The 14,273-nt window shown below is 59.3% G+C and overlaps 1 protein-coding gene across 1 annotated transcript in view; it reads right to left on the bottom strand.

Moving 5' to 3' along the window:
• INTS1 (integrator complex subunit 1) overlaps positions 1–13,078 on the bottom strand; it is a 29,828-nt gene extending 16,750 nt beyond the window's left edge. The window contains 19 exon segments of the mRNA XM_041750057.1: positions 166–363; positions 1,720–1,780; positions 1,964–2,055; positions 4,868–4,964; positions 5,540–5,697; positions 6,282–6,359; positions 6,728–6,848; positions 7,454–7,562; positions 8,076–8,252; positions 9,124–9,265; positions 9,359–9,504; positions 9,616–9,802; positions 9,920–10,025; positions 10,174–10,333; positions 10,692–10,829; positions 10,973–11,083; positions 11,085–11,170; positions 12,151–12,441; positions 12,715–13,078. Coding sequence (XP_041605991.1) covers positions 166–363; positions 1,720–1,780; positions 1,964–2,055; positions 4,868–4,964; positions 5,540–5,697; positions 6,282–6,359; positions 6,728–6,848; positions 7,454–7,562; positions 8,076–8,252; positions 9,124–9,265; positions 9,359–9,504; positions 9,616–9,802; positions 9,920–10,025; positions 10,174–10,333; positions 10,692–10,829; positions 10,973–11,083; positions 11,085–11,170; positions 12,151–12,441; positions 12,715–12,772 — 2,516 coding nt within the window. The 5' untranslated portion in view covers positions 12,773–13,078.
• Between the last annotated feature and the right edge of the window lie 1,195 nt (positions 13,079–14,273).

Below are 14,273 nucleotides of genomic sequence, written 5' to 3'. Positions count from 1 at the left end.
CACCTGAGTTGGCCCCCTCACGAAGGGCTGGCAGTCCCTCTGCTTCCCAGCTGCTAAGTGCACTCAGCTCATGCAGAGGGTCCTGGGGCTGCTCCTCCAGCCTTGCCCCACCAGCCCCACCACTGCCAGTTCCGGCCCGGCCCCCGGAGGGTGAGCACAACGTACTGAGGGTCCAAGCTGGTGAGCTGCGACAGGAGAAGGCTGCTGCTCTCAGTGATGGTCTGCTTGGTGGAAGCCGCTGCCAGATGGCCCTCAAACGCCAGGATCTCCTGCTTTTCTCGCTGGGAAGTCTGCAGCTCCCGATTAATCATCTCTGTCCGGGTCTCCTCATCGGTCAGGGTGCACGGAGGGTACGAGTAGTTGCTGGGGAGCAAGTAGGAGGAACATACTTTCGTGCCTGAGGCTTGCTGTTGCCACAAAGCGCACAGGGTCAAGGAGGGTTGCCACGAAGGCCCTGCACACAGCCTCAGCCACCAAGCACATCCGAGAGGCTAACCATCAGCGGGACCATCAGCAACGCTGCCAGATCTGGGGTCTAAGAGGGAGCCCCTGTGCTAGGCAAGCCGCTCTCCCTCCATGGGATGGCAGGCGCACCAGCCACCTCCAGAATTGGGCCCAATGGGGGTCAGGATCCTGGACACCCGCTCATCTGGTACTCCCGGGGCCAGAATCCCCTTCCAACGGGCAGGCATCCCAGCCCACAGGGATCCATAGGCCAGCTGCTCCCAGAGGCACATGCGGCTTCGAGCGACACAAGCAGCCAGCTCCACGTGTTCTGAGATCAAACCCACTGCCTGCGATGGCCTTTCATGTCAGACCTGTCTTTAGGGCCCCAAAGTCTGCCCACTGCATCAGCCTCAGGACAGCCCTTTAGAGATACAATAGGAACAGCTGCGGCTCCAACTTTGGGCCACGCACACCTGGTCCCCATCGACCCTAGCCTCACCCACATGTGTGTGTTCACACACGTCCTGTTCCCACCCACCACAGCCTCACAGGCCCCTGGTTCCCGCATGCCAAATCCACACATACAAGAGTGTGCATGTGCCACGGCCTCAGGCCCTGCTCCATCTCAACCACAGCCTTCTGCGTGGTCACCCTCACTATGCCTCTCAGAAGCATGCTGGCAGATGGAGCCAGATCTCACTCCACTGACTGGCAGGCAGCACAACACAAGCACACCAGCCACCTGGGCACCAGTGCACTGAATCAACTCTTTAGAAACAGATGACCGGCTTACAGTGGGGCACAGTCACCCAACCCTGGCAGCGGGCATCACAGCTGTGCCTAAGCCCCACACCCACCATGTACCATAGCGGTCCCCTGTGCTGATCCTAGGCAGTGTTCACATTTACACCTGGTCCACCCAGAGTCTCCATCGTGCACCTCCATCTAGCCACACCCCCTTGCTCCTCGTGTGCCACCGGCCATCCACTGACCTGCTCCCACTCTGGTCCTGGAGCACCTCGGCCACCAAGACCCTCATCTCAATCCCACCGCATCCTCAACCAGAGGAGAGAGTACTAATGCTCAGCAGACCCAGAATGGACTGGACTGGGTCTTCTCTTTCGAGTTGAGAAAAGGAATCCCAAGCAGCTGCACAGCAGAGGAGATAGTTCGGAACGAGTTGGGAGCTCTGGGTCTGCTCTGCTTCCAGCATCCCCCAGACTAGGGTCTGCTCTCGGCACCCTGCCCCCAGCAGTGCACACGCTGACTTACTTGGTCATCACCATTTCCATGAGCATCTTCAGCGTGGGGTACTCCTCCCAGGCGGCCAAGCCTAGGGGAGAAGGAGATGGCAAGTGGCGGCCAGAACACAGCACTCCTGCCCTGCCTGGGGTCTCAGCCCACTACCCAGTCCCTCATCAGACTCCATTCCGAGTCCCAACAAGCAAGATGCCCCGACAGGAGGTAAGAGCAGCACCCGGCTCAGACAACTGTGAGCTGGCCAGAGGAAGCTCACCAATGTTCTCCGGGTTGAATGCTGCGACCACTAGCAGGAGGGGCCACGCCTTCCAGTAGAGGGTGGAGATGGCCAGGTTCGGAGGCTGGTACCTGAAACGCAAGGATAGTCTTGTGTGGCTTGGCCTCGGCCATGCGAGGCAGTGACGCAATTCAGTCCTGAGCAGGGTGGAATGGCTCAGAGACCAGCTGGTGACTGACCAGAGAGGGGGTCACTTCAAAGATTGAAATGCAGACACCTGCAACTCCTGAATCTGGTCGTCTGACAACACCAGCGTGCCCAGGAAGGGGGCTGTGGGCACTGCTCTGCTGCCCAGGTCCCCATTCCAGCTGAGCCCCTAAGCCAAGTTCTTTAGGTCACTAAGCCCTGGTGTCCAGTCTACAAAGTGGGAATGAGGGCAGTCATGATGGAAAACCTCAGTAAGTGCTCATTATGGGTCTATTTCTTCTTCTGAGAGAGCCAGAAACAATCCTCTATCCACCTGTGCAAATCCTAACACCGTCACTCTGATTTAAATGTCACATTTATGACACACTTAGGATTAGTGTGTAGTTCCTACAGGTAACAGAAAGTTCTAGATGCCAGAACAGAAAACCACTGTGAGAGAAGAAAGAGTTGAGAAGCCAAGTTGGAGGGATGAGCAAATGGGCTGCCACATGTGAGAGACCAGGTCGGGAAGCAGAACACACGCTAGGAACCCAGAAAGGAAACAAAGAAGTGAATCCTGGGCACAATAAATAGCACCGGAGAGACAGACACTTCCGTACAAATGTACGAGAAGCAGCATAAGACTGACCCACTACAAGCTATGGATCTAAACAAACAGAGATGTCCCATGTTTGCAGACCAGAGATTTAATATCATAAACGCGGCCACACTCCCCAAACTCATCTGTAAGTTCACAGCAAAACCCATCAAAATCCCATGGGGCTTTTTTTCTGAAAATTGACCGGAAAACCCACCTGTAAACAAGGGCCCAAAAAAGCCCATACAGTCTTGAGGAACAAAGTCAGAGGACTCCTACTTCCCGACTTCAGAACTCTGCACGACCCATGGGCTTGAAGAGCGCTACTGCCATGGGACAGACACACAGACCCAACGGACAGAACCGAGAGCCCCAGAAGAAAACCCATACATCATTGTCACCCGACTGCCAACCAGGGAGAGGGGACAGGCTTTTCAACATGGTGCCAAGTACAAGACCACCAGTCATTCACATGAAAGGGGACCTAAAACACTCAAGTTCTTGGGAGAACACACAAGAGAGCTCTGGAAGCCCGGGGAGGACACTGCACCCACATGGCATCAGAGAGGCACACAGGGCCACATTGTTGGCACCTCCCTGGGCAGAGCAGAGCTGAGGGCCCCCACACAAACCACGCACGGTCAACACACAGCACTGGGCCAACAGCATGTCCACCCAAAGCAAGATGGACCTGGACCCTGCCTCTCTCCCTGCACAGAACTAACTTAGGGGGATCAAAGGCCTAAATCTGGGAGCTGAAACCGTGAAACAGAGAAATAAATCTTCATGATCCTGGGCTAGGAAATAGCTCCTTAGAAAGGACACAAGAGGGGGTGCCTGAAGTGCTCAGTCGGTGAAACATCTGCCCTGGACTCTGGTAGTGATCTCAGGGTCCCGGAATCCCACCTCATGTCAGGTTCCTTGCTCAGCAAGGAGTCTGCTTCCCCCTCTCCCTCTGCCTCTCCACCTGCTAGTGCTCTTTGGCTGTGCCTAATAAATAGTCTAAAAAAAAAAAAGAAAAAAAGAAAATGACGTAAAACAAGAACCCCAAAAAACTAGATGAGCTAGACTTTCCCAGAATTAAAGTTCTTATCTCTCAAAAGCTCAAAGGACACTATCAAGAATGTGGAAATACAACCCGCAAGATAGAAAATAATTACCTGCAAATCATAGACCTGTTCAGGGTCTAGACTCAGAATATATAAAGAACTCCCAAAATCCAACAACAAAAATCCAAACAAACCAATTTAAAAACAGGCAAAGAACCCAGACATCTCTCCAGATAAGATGGACACGTGGCCAAAAGGCACCATCGGTGCTCAGAGAAGCTCCCATGGAAGCCACAGCGTGACACCTCTACACATCCACTAGGATGGTGAGCGGTGAACAAGGAGAGATGGGCACGGGTGTGGCAGGACTGGATCCCCTGGGCACCGCCATGGAGAAGCCAGCAGCAACTCAGTCAACCATGTGACCCAGCGAGTCCCCCAGGAGAACCGGAAACACAGGTCTGCAGTGATGCAGGTAGCAACGGTTCTCAGCAGAGTTCACAGGGTGCCAGGACCTTAAACAAAGTGTGGAGTCCACATGGAACAATGCTACATGGCCAGGAGAAGGGAAGAAATCCAAGTAAGTGTCATACCACAGCTGAACTTTGACAATGTGCTGCTCAGCAAGGGAGGCCAGCCACAGGCCACGTGTCATGTGCCCCTATCACTGTGAAGTGTCCAACAGGATGAGAGCAGGTTACGGGCTGCTGAGGGTGTGTGTGTGGGGGGGAGGGGGTAGTGTTGGCTCCTAGGTGCAGGTTTCTTTAGGGGGGAGAGACGTGCTCTAAAATAGGACTATGGCAGTGGTGGCCCCACTCTGTGCATGTAACCAGTGCATCAGTGACTTTCAGTGGGTGAAGTGTATGTGGATGACACAAAGTGGACAAAACTCAGCACAGACCAAGGAAAGGGCTGTCTACTAAGAAAAGCACGCATGGCAGTAAACAGGAAAAGAAGAATTGATGAAGTATGGACACCAAAGGGAGAGAGCAGGGGCGCGAGTTTCTGAAATGCAGCTGCAGGCAGGACAGCAGGCCTGAGGCCATGCACCATGTGGAGGGGTCAGGGGAGCAGCACATAGGCACCTCAGGTGGGCAAGCAGCATCTTACCCGGGGGGCAACTGGATGTTCTCGGGGTGGTGGTAGGTGCACAAGTTCAGGACCGCATCGATCAGCTGAATCCTCTCCACCTTCAGCACTTCCACATCTGAAACCCGAGAGCCACAGGTAGGTTCCAGAATGCAGTTCACATGCTCCAGAGGAGCCCCGAAGCACAGAGCTTGGGCCGTGGGAGGCCAGCAGGCAGATGGGGCCTTGGCCTCCAGATGCCGAGGGGCAGGTGGGGGCCTGGCATGGGAGCCACATTGAGGGCTCAACTGCTGGCCCAGAGGCAGCCAGAGGTGCATCAGCCTCGCAAGCAGGAGTGCTGTCCTTAGGACGGCCATGGTGGCCCTTCAGAGGGGCAGACACAGCACCTGCCGTAGTTCATCATGCAGAGAATATGCGCAAGTCCCAGAGTGAGCTCCAGAAACAGGCCCTGAATCACTGCTGGACACACAAGTCTGCTGCCCCACCCCCAATTCCAGAGACCAGTGAGCATGGGGCTATGAGATGGAGCAGATACCTGGCTGGATGCCTGGAGGCAGGCCCACCTGAGCAGCCAGAGAGCATGCATGTGGGTGCCCAGAGGGCTTCTGCAGGGGTGAGGGCAGCAGAGCCCAGCCGTGGGAGGCCGAGGGGCCAAGCAGGAGGTACCCAGACAAAGTCTGGAGGGTCCCTCACCATCTGCCTGCACAGCCGCAGCTCGTTTTACCAGATGGTCAGCAAGCTCCATGGCGTCTGCGGGGCCAAGCGGGAGCTCGCGGGACAGCCCGATTACCAGGATGCGCATCAGTGTGTCCTCCAGGATGGGAACCTCTGAGCAGAGGCGGAGGAAGAAGCTGCGGAAAGAGCAGGTGGAGGCTGGGCTCCACGGGTACCAACCCGAAGCCCAGAGGGTGCCCCACATGCAGGAGAAGCCCCAGCTCCGAGTCTCGACTCCACAGAGAGGATGACGGCCACTCCCTCTCATGCTCATTCACCCAAGGCCTCTGTGGATAAGACCCAGCCCTGCCAGGGAAGAATGGGTGAAGGGGCCGGACACCTAGGGGCACAGACACACCGGCCACCACCCACAACCTGCCAAACTGCAATGCGAGGAGGGGCAGAGAGTACAGGAGGGTAGCAGGTAAGCAAGCTGGACTGGGAAGCAGGGACCCAAAGTGAAGACAGCCGGGAGCGACTCCAGAACGCACGGGAGGCACAGAGGAACGGAGTTTGTGGGTCCCATGGACACAGGTGGCTGAAAGCCTGGGAGTGAACAGCACTGCAGACACAGCAGGTACAGCACACCAGGATGGTGGTGGGACAGGGATGGTGACCAGGAAGAACAGATTGGGGGCGGGGAGCTTTAAGGAGGCTGGTGTCCATGGTGCTCACAGGGACGGATCCCCCACCCCCCTGCGCACACGGCAGGCATGCTCACTTGCGGTCGCTCTCGGGTGGCCAGTTGTCCCACTTGTAGTAGGTCTCTGGCTGCTCCGTGAAGAGGACTTTGTGCAGGCTGTGCGGGACAGAGAGGCTGTCGGGATGCAGGCACCCAGGGGCCCCTCCCCACCCCATTAGCTCCCAGAAATACACATATCCCCACAAGTGCAGAAGCTGCATGCTCCAGGCAGGGGCTCCCGTGGTGTCTTCCAGAGCATCCTGCAGTCCCCCAGTAAGGCTGTCAGAAAGGACCCCACCCATGTCCTCACAAAGGCAGGCTATGCCTGAGGTCTGACCCCACAGATGAGCCTGTATCACTGGCGGGAGGGACATCTCTGGCTACAAAGCTGGTGCCAGTGGATGGCCACATCTGGCGTGGCAGGCTCTTGTGGGCTGAGTCCAGAGAAGTGACTGCTGCAGAAGCAGAGTGAACCAGGCCCATACCAGTGCACATAGTCCTTGGGAGCGAGCTTGCTGATGGAGGGGACAACGGTGTGCAGCCACCACACGGCATCTCGCTGGATTGCCGCAATCTGGTTCTGGAAGGAGCGCAGCACCTCGAGGTCTGAAAAGGACATGTAGGGTTATAGCACATCTGCGCAGCAGCCTCCTGGAGTCGGGTACAGGGACAGGAGCCAAGACATCAGGGGGCACTCAGCATCCATCTCATCTCTGCATCTCCTATGGGTTACGGGAGGGACACAGAGATGGACACACCAACGCAGCAGCAGAAGGAACACTCAGAGTGTGGCGTAAGCCTCCTGTGGCTTGAGAAAATCCGAGATAAACAAAATTCTTAAATTCCAAATGATTTCATTCTTCAAATTTTTCATGACTTCAATTAAGGTGATCCCTTCAAAAGGACTCGATACCAGACTCCCAGTAGGCTCTGCGATGAAGGGAGGCCGCCACCAACCACCCCTGCCCTCCTGCCCTCTGAGGCAGGACTGTGAGCCTGAAATGCCCCCTGAAGGCACACAATTCCAGTGAGCAGATGCCCCAGGCAGACAGCAGGCCCCGGGCCTGGAGAACAGACAACTTCCAGAAGATCCCTGAGTGTCCAGGGATGGTGGGCCCTGGGGATGGCCAGCTGCCAAGGGAGAGCCCACCGCCGTTCCCACTATCTCTGCCCTGGCACTGGGTGCAGTTGGGTCTGTTCTGGGTCCTTACTCTTCTTTTCGCCTTTGTCCCAAGCGGTGCCGGCCTCCTTCACCTGGGCGGTGATGCCCAGCATCATGGCCACAGCCAGTACGTCTGTGATATGCACCACAAAGCGCTCCTGCAAGTACAGCATGACAAGGTTTGCGTGCTGTGGGGGCCTGCACCCCAGAGGGCCCCTGCCCATGAGCAGCCGGCACAGGATACCCAGGGAGCATGGTGCATGGAGATAGCCAGCACGAGACGGTGTAGGGACCAGGAGCAGACTGGCAGCAAGGCTCAAACCGCAGAAGAAAGTGAGGTCCTCTGACAACTCACCTATGTGGCCCTGGAGACGCTCCACAGTTTGTCCACCCCCCCACCCCCATCTCCCTCTGCACTTCAAATTCTAAAATCTCCCTGGGGCCAGCCCTGTCTTCCCACGCATGTCACCCTTCGGGTCTCTCTGGCCTACCGACTCCAATTCCATCCCCACATCCACACCTGCCTGGGAGCTCTCCCACATGCAGCCAGGCCCTCCTGAGTCCTCACACATAATGGAACCCAGGCCCACTTCTGGGACTGGCCACACAGGGTGCCACCCAGAGATGGCAGGAGAGGCTGCAGGAGCCCAGAGGAAGGCAGGCTGGGTAACCTTGAACTCCATGTCCAGGTACTGGGGCTCCTTGCGCTCCTGCATGAGCCCGAGGCAGAAGGCCTGGAAGTTGACCTCATGCTTGGTCTGTTTGATGATCTCCCGGAGCAGGGCCCGAGAGGCCCGTAGATAGTCGTCTTTGTTGGTCAGCAGGTCCTGGAACACCATGGCCAGGAACTGGGCGGAAAGAGGACACGCCAGGAGGTCACTCCCCACCCCCACCAACTCCACTCCCATCACTTTGCCCTGTGGGAGGCTTCCTTCTGGGAAAATGTCCTTCTGGGAAAATGTCCCTGCCTGTTTCCCCACGCTGGCCAGGCTCACACAGCAGGTGACAGCGGGGGACACGACTTTCACTCTCTTGACAGCTGGCTCATGGGGGCCGTCCTCATTACCGAGGAAGCAGATTAATGAAGACACTGGCTGGGGTAGGGGTGTACACGCACCCACATTTGAGGTGCTCGGCTGCAGGGATGGGCTATTAGGTGATGGAGGAGCAGAGGCGAGACATGGTACCACGCACACCTGGTGTCCTGCACACAGCTGAGCCATTTTGGTAATGACACCAGCACTGCTCTTGGCTCTCTGTTCAAGAGTTGCCTGGAATTCCAGGGACTCTACGGCCAGGACCCAAAGGCCAGCACCAGACACACTTGCCTCATTTGGGAAAGACCAGGCCTCAGGACAGCAGGACAGGCCTTGGCTTGGAAACAGGAGCCTTTCTGGGGACTAAGTGCTGCCTCCTGAAGAAGCCTAGTTCTAAAGAGACAGGTGGCAGGGCTGCACCCGCTCTGGACCTGACCTGAACTCAGAAGCCACCGTGTGAGCTCACTGAGCCCTCTGCCCCTTCCCAGGGCTTTCTCCCCTGTGGCTCAGCACCACACTACCTGCTGTGTCCAAACACCTGGGAGTGCAGGTGATGCCATGGCTCCTCTCCGGCCTGGAGCCCCCACGTCTGGCATTGGGCCCCTAGGCTTGAGGCCAGTCCCACACACCAGGGGCTGCTCTCCAGCCCAGGAGAAGGCTGCCAGGTACCTAAGCATCCTACCTTCGGCGCCAGCTCAGAGCTATGCTGTAGCACTGTGTAGAGGATTTGCATGTTGTTGGGGTTCCGGGCATTGGAGAGCTCGTTGAAGACCACAAACTTGATGGTGGTGCCCAGGTTGTCCTTGTGTGCACTCAGCAGCTCCCTGGACACAAGACAAGCCAAGGGATGCTGGCTCGGACTGTGGCTGCCCTCCTGCCACCTGCCTGCCTGCCCACCTGCTCCTACCCCACCGCACCTGACACACAGCATGTAGTGGTTGAGAAGAACCTTCGGCTTGAGGCGGATTTTGATCAGGTGGGAGATAACGTCCATGTCCTCGACACCATGCGTGTTGCAATTCATGCACACGGACATCAGCAAGTCCTGGGCTGGCCTGGTCAGCTGCAGGGGGGGCCGGGCGGTGCCTCGTCATGTTTGCACACAGCCCGGCCCCTGCAGAACCTGGGAGGAGGCCCTTGCGTGCATGGACTCATGGCACCTCCCCGCCCTCACCTTGGGGTTCTGCAGCCACATCTCCAGTCTCTGGACTGCCATCAGCCGCACCTCCTTATACCCACAGGTGGAGGTGAGGAGCCGCAGGAGGTTCCGTGACACATTGTCGATGGGCTGGCGCCGGTTAAGCTGGTCACGGAGCATGTCAAGGACGTACTCCTCCACACTTTCTGTGAGATCGTCGTACCTAGGCCAGAGGGGGGAGGAAAGACGGAGGGCTGGCTCTCCCCATGGGCCCACCCTGTCAGCCTCCAGCCACACACAGGGCCCTGCAGGGGAGTGGGGGGGCACATGGCGTGCCTACCTGGGCATGAGCTGGCCCTCCTGCTCAGGGCTGAGCTTCTCCTCAGCGATCAGGAGCTCCGTCTGACTGTCCTCCTCCTCCGTGAGGGAAGGATGAGGGCTGCTCCCTGTAGACCAAGCCACTCGTGGACATACCCCCCGACTGTTCCACGAGTACCCACCCGCAACAGCGGGCTCTGGGGAGGAAGACGACCCCAGCCCTTCCCTCAGGGACATTCTGTCCTCTCCCCAGCCCAGCCAGCTAGCGTCCCTTACCAGCACTGAGATCCCCACTGCTGCGTCCCACCTCCCCCTGCAGAAGCATGCTCTTGGGAGGCATCTTGGTGTTAAATGCTGTCTGGATGTTGTCCACAAAGGTCTTGCAGTGCGGGCTGTCCACCCAGATCCGCTCCCCCAAGGAGTCTTCGATGTACACCTGCACATGATAAAATCCATACTCCAGGCCCCTGCTGGGCAGTTTGCTTCTGCCCACCCCTTCTGCTCCCAAGACAGATGCTTCCCCAAGTGTCTTCAGCTGCCTGGGGCAGCAGGGAGTAGGGAGGCGGCTCCCAGGCTGATCTCCCCGGCGACCAAGGCAAGAGACAGATGTACCAGGCTGTCACTGACCCCCGGGAGACCACAGAGGTGTGTGAGAACATGATCTCCAGATACACAGCCTCTGGATGGCACAGTCGGGCAGGCTTCTTCTTCCTCCCGAGGGTCCAGCGCTCTGCCCCCATCACCCCAGGCAGTGCAGAGGCCCCAGGGGAGCCTCCCAGGAGAGGCAGACCCACCTTGACAAAGATCTCAGGCCAGTTCTCATCCTCCTCGTACGCAGCCATGAGTAGATTACAGGCCAACACAGATACCAGACTGTTCCCCTTGGCCTTGAAGTTGATGGAGGCGTCCCGCCGCAGGAGGCTGCACAGAGCCTGCAAAAGAGGGCACATCATCAGGGGGAGCAGTGCCCTGCACAAAGGGCAGAGCCAGCGTGCTCCCAGGGGAGGGAAGGAGAGGGTGGGAGGGTGTGAGGAGAGAGCAAGAGCCTGTCTCACTCCACCCAGCCAGCCCTCACCTCAATGACACCCTCTGTGGCAAAGATGTTGGGTTTGATCTTGGCCAGATACATGAGGCTCAGGTACAGCGCGCCATCGGGCTTGGCACGGGTGGCCTTCAGCTGCTTCACCTGCCCCACACAGCACGCCCTCGATCCGGCCGTCATTGCCCTCCAGCTCAGCAGCCTCGATCTCGTCCAGCAGCACGGAGGGTGGCACTGGCAGATGCAGGAAGGGCATCGTTGTGGGGTCACCCGAAGCAGAACATGCCTTCAGGGGCCCCACCCCAATCGTCAGGGGGCAGCCCCAAGCAACCTGCCTTCAAGACCCTCCCCGATTATTAGGGTGCAGCCCCAAGCAGAACCCGCCTTCAGGGCACCCCCCTCTGATTGTCAGGGGGCAACAGGGCAAACCAGCAGAGACCTAGTGAGTGAGGGTGTCAGGGCTATGCCATGGTTGCCCGCCTCCAAGGACAATAGCCACAGCTGGGGAGGGAGCAGGGCAGGTAGTGCCCACCTCACAGGCCCGACCCAGCTGATGGCCGTAGCAGGAACAGTACCCTCCAGCCTTGTAGGGGTTACTGAAGCGTAGAGAGGATAGCAGTAGAACACAGAGCCCACATGAACAAGGCTCTGGTCTCAGTTTCTGCACATCCCCAGTATGGAGAATAGAGCTCCGTCACATAGGATGTGCTCAGCAAACACCCGAGATGAACCAGGTGGCAAACGAAAGAAGCTGTTACCAAAGGATGGCAACTGGCAGCACGGCAGGAGCTCCCCCACGACGTGGGGGCAGGAAGAGCAAGGACAGACACCATCCAACCACCTCCCAGCCGTAGGACAGGATGCCTGTGCTTTGCGGGAAGACCAGGCTGCAGAGGCTCGCTGCACTCACTGCCCCTGTCAGCACCCGCTCCCATAGCATGTTCGGGCCCCACCGCCTGTGCCACGCTGCCTTGGGTCTCATTAATGCTTCCCTGTCTGTGATGGTATTTGGAAGCACACTCAGGATAGACACCTGCGTCTTTGCAGAACAAACTCCCAGATGGACTCTGCTCAACCTTTCTCCAGGGAACCCACGGCCAGCTCAGCTCAGCTCTGGTGCTAGGCCTGGAGGCAGCCTTCACTGACCCCTGGGGAGACCACAGAGCTGTGTGGGAACACGATCTCCACCATCTAAGCCCAGGGACTGACTCTACCTTCAATTGGGACCACAGATGGCTCTTTAATGGACGGAGAGATAGCACGCTTTTCTGCCACAGCAGCCTCAGCCAGGCGCCCCAGGGCACTCAGCGGGGGCGTGGAGGAGAGCTTGGGGCGCTTGGTGAGGCCGGTCAGGGCCGAGGCACCCGCCAAGGCAGCTGCAGCGTCCCGCTTGCGCTCGGAAGGCAGGCCGGAAGGGGCAGGCTTCAGCAGGGTGGACGCCGTTTTGGATTCATTGGCCTGACCCTTGGAGCCCAGAGCAATGAAGTCTCCCGGTGGAGGGTGCCCTGCAGAGAGGGGAGGTGGAGAAACGTGCACCTTACACCATGGCGGGGGTGGTGGTGGAGCCGGACTGCACCCCCAGCCCCCGCTGTCTGGAGGGGACCAGACAAGGGTCATCAGGGCACGGCCGGCCTCCCCACCCTGTAGCTGCGGGTCCACCCACTCCTCCACAGCTCACGTTGCGGAGGAAGGACGCGAGGCACAGGGGAGTCCAGCCCGCCGGCCTCGGGCGTGCCGTGACCCGGAGGCCGCCCGCCCCGGGTGCCCAGGCCGCACACCTGACGGCTTGGCCGCCGCGCTGGGCCTGCGCACGGTCGCGGGCTTGGCCCGGTTCATCCTGTCCCCCGTCCCGCGCCGCCGCCGCCGCCGCCGCGCTGTCACCGAGGGGAAGGCCGGCGCCGGGTCCGCCGTCCCCCCGCCGGCTCATTCATTCATTCGTCCCGGGGCCGTCAGCGCTGCGGCCCGGGACCTGCGGCGGAAGGGGCCGCGCCGCCCTGCCCCGCCGAGCCACTCGAGGGGGCCGCGCGAACCCCGCCTCCGATCGGCCGGGCAGGGGTCGCTGTCGCCGCCAGCCGCGGCCCACGCACCACAGTCCTACACCCCCAGTGCCGAGCCGCGGCCACGGCCGTCCCGGAACCGGAAGTCGCCTCCACCACCCTCGGCACCCCAACTTCCGGAAGAACAGGAAGCAAAACAGCGCGGCCGGGGTAGCGAGGCAAGAGGGTCCGCGACGTCTGAACGGTGCCTGCAGCGCCCTCTGGCGGCGGGAGGCCGGCGGGGCGCCGCTGCCCGGATCCATCTTGCACCTGCTCTCGGCAGGGGAGGCTGTCATCACTTAGTGACGCGCCCGAGGACACGCGATAGGGGAAGAGGGGGCACGAGGATTCTGGTCCAGATGTGCTGCGTCTTCAGGGTCCTGCTGTCCCATTGAGCTGTCGAAGGGCAGGTTCTGGGGTTCCTGCGGTGGAGCAGGAGGAGGGAGCTAGGGAGCGCGGGGGCTGGGCAGGGCCCTCGTCACAACCGGCTGGGGGGCATCAGTCAGCCCAGACTGTTTGCTCGACTGCACAGTGGGGCTGTGCAACCTGTCTCAGTCCCTTTGGGGGAAGAGTGAGGGCTCCGTGGCGACAGGGAACCCCACACCCTCCTCCCCTCTGGAGTTTCCGGGTGCCCTGGGGTTTCTGGCTGGGGATCCGGGCGTCCTGGGGATCCCACCCCGCACCAGGAACAAGGCCCAGAGCAACTGCCTGGATTTCTGCCTGCAGCCCCGCACCAGCCAGCCAGGTGCCTTCCTTTATGGAGCAGTCCGCTGGCAGGAAGGGACAGGCCATGCACGCAAACACTGAGCTCGAGGCCCCTGCCAGATGGCGAGCTTCAGGGAGACAGCGGTCAGCGGATAGGGACCCAACTCCGCCATGCCCGCGGGCAGGGAAGGGCTGAGCTTCAGAGGAGAAGCAGGGTGTGGGGGCCAGGGAAGACCCGCGAAAGGCACTCGTGGCATGGCTGCATGGCCAGCTGTGTCCATGGACAGGCGGTGACCAGAGAGCAGATACGGGGCCCAGCGTCCTGTTGGAATAGCTGTGGGTCCCAGTGTGTATCCCAAAGGGATGCAGCAGGGACTAACTATTGCAGACGCTTTCCTGAACGTTCTAAGGAAGGGAACAGGGGCCTCACTGGCCCTGCCTGTGGTCCCTCTGTCAGCAGCCACTGGTAGGACCAGTGGACACAGCAGGGAGGTCCCTGCCCTCAGTGGGGGAGGAAGTAGGGTCCCGGGCCAGAGCCCTGGTGATGGGATCAGTGCCCTTATGAGAAGAGATGGGAGAGTCTTCTCACGCTGCTT

This window comes from Vulpes lagopus, chromosome 3, assembly GCF_018345385.1.
Source record: "Vulpes lagopus strain Blue_001 chromosome 3, ASM1834538v1, whole genome shotgun sequence".
Classification (NCBI taxonomy): Eukaryota; Metazoa; Chordata; class Mammalia; order Carnivora; family Canidae; genus Vulpes; species Vulpes lagopus.
Note: the sequence above shows the minus strand (reverse complement) of the source record. Positions and strands in the feature narration are given on the sequence as shown.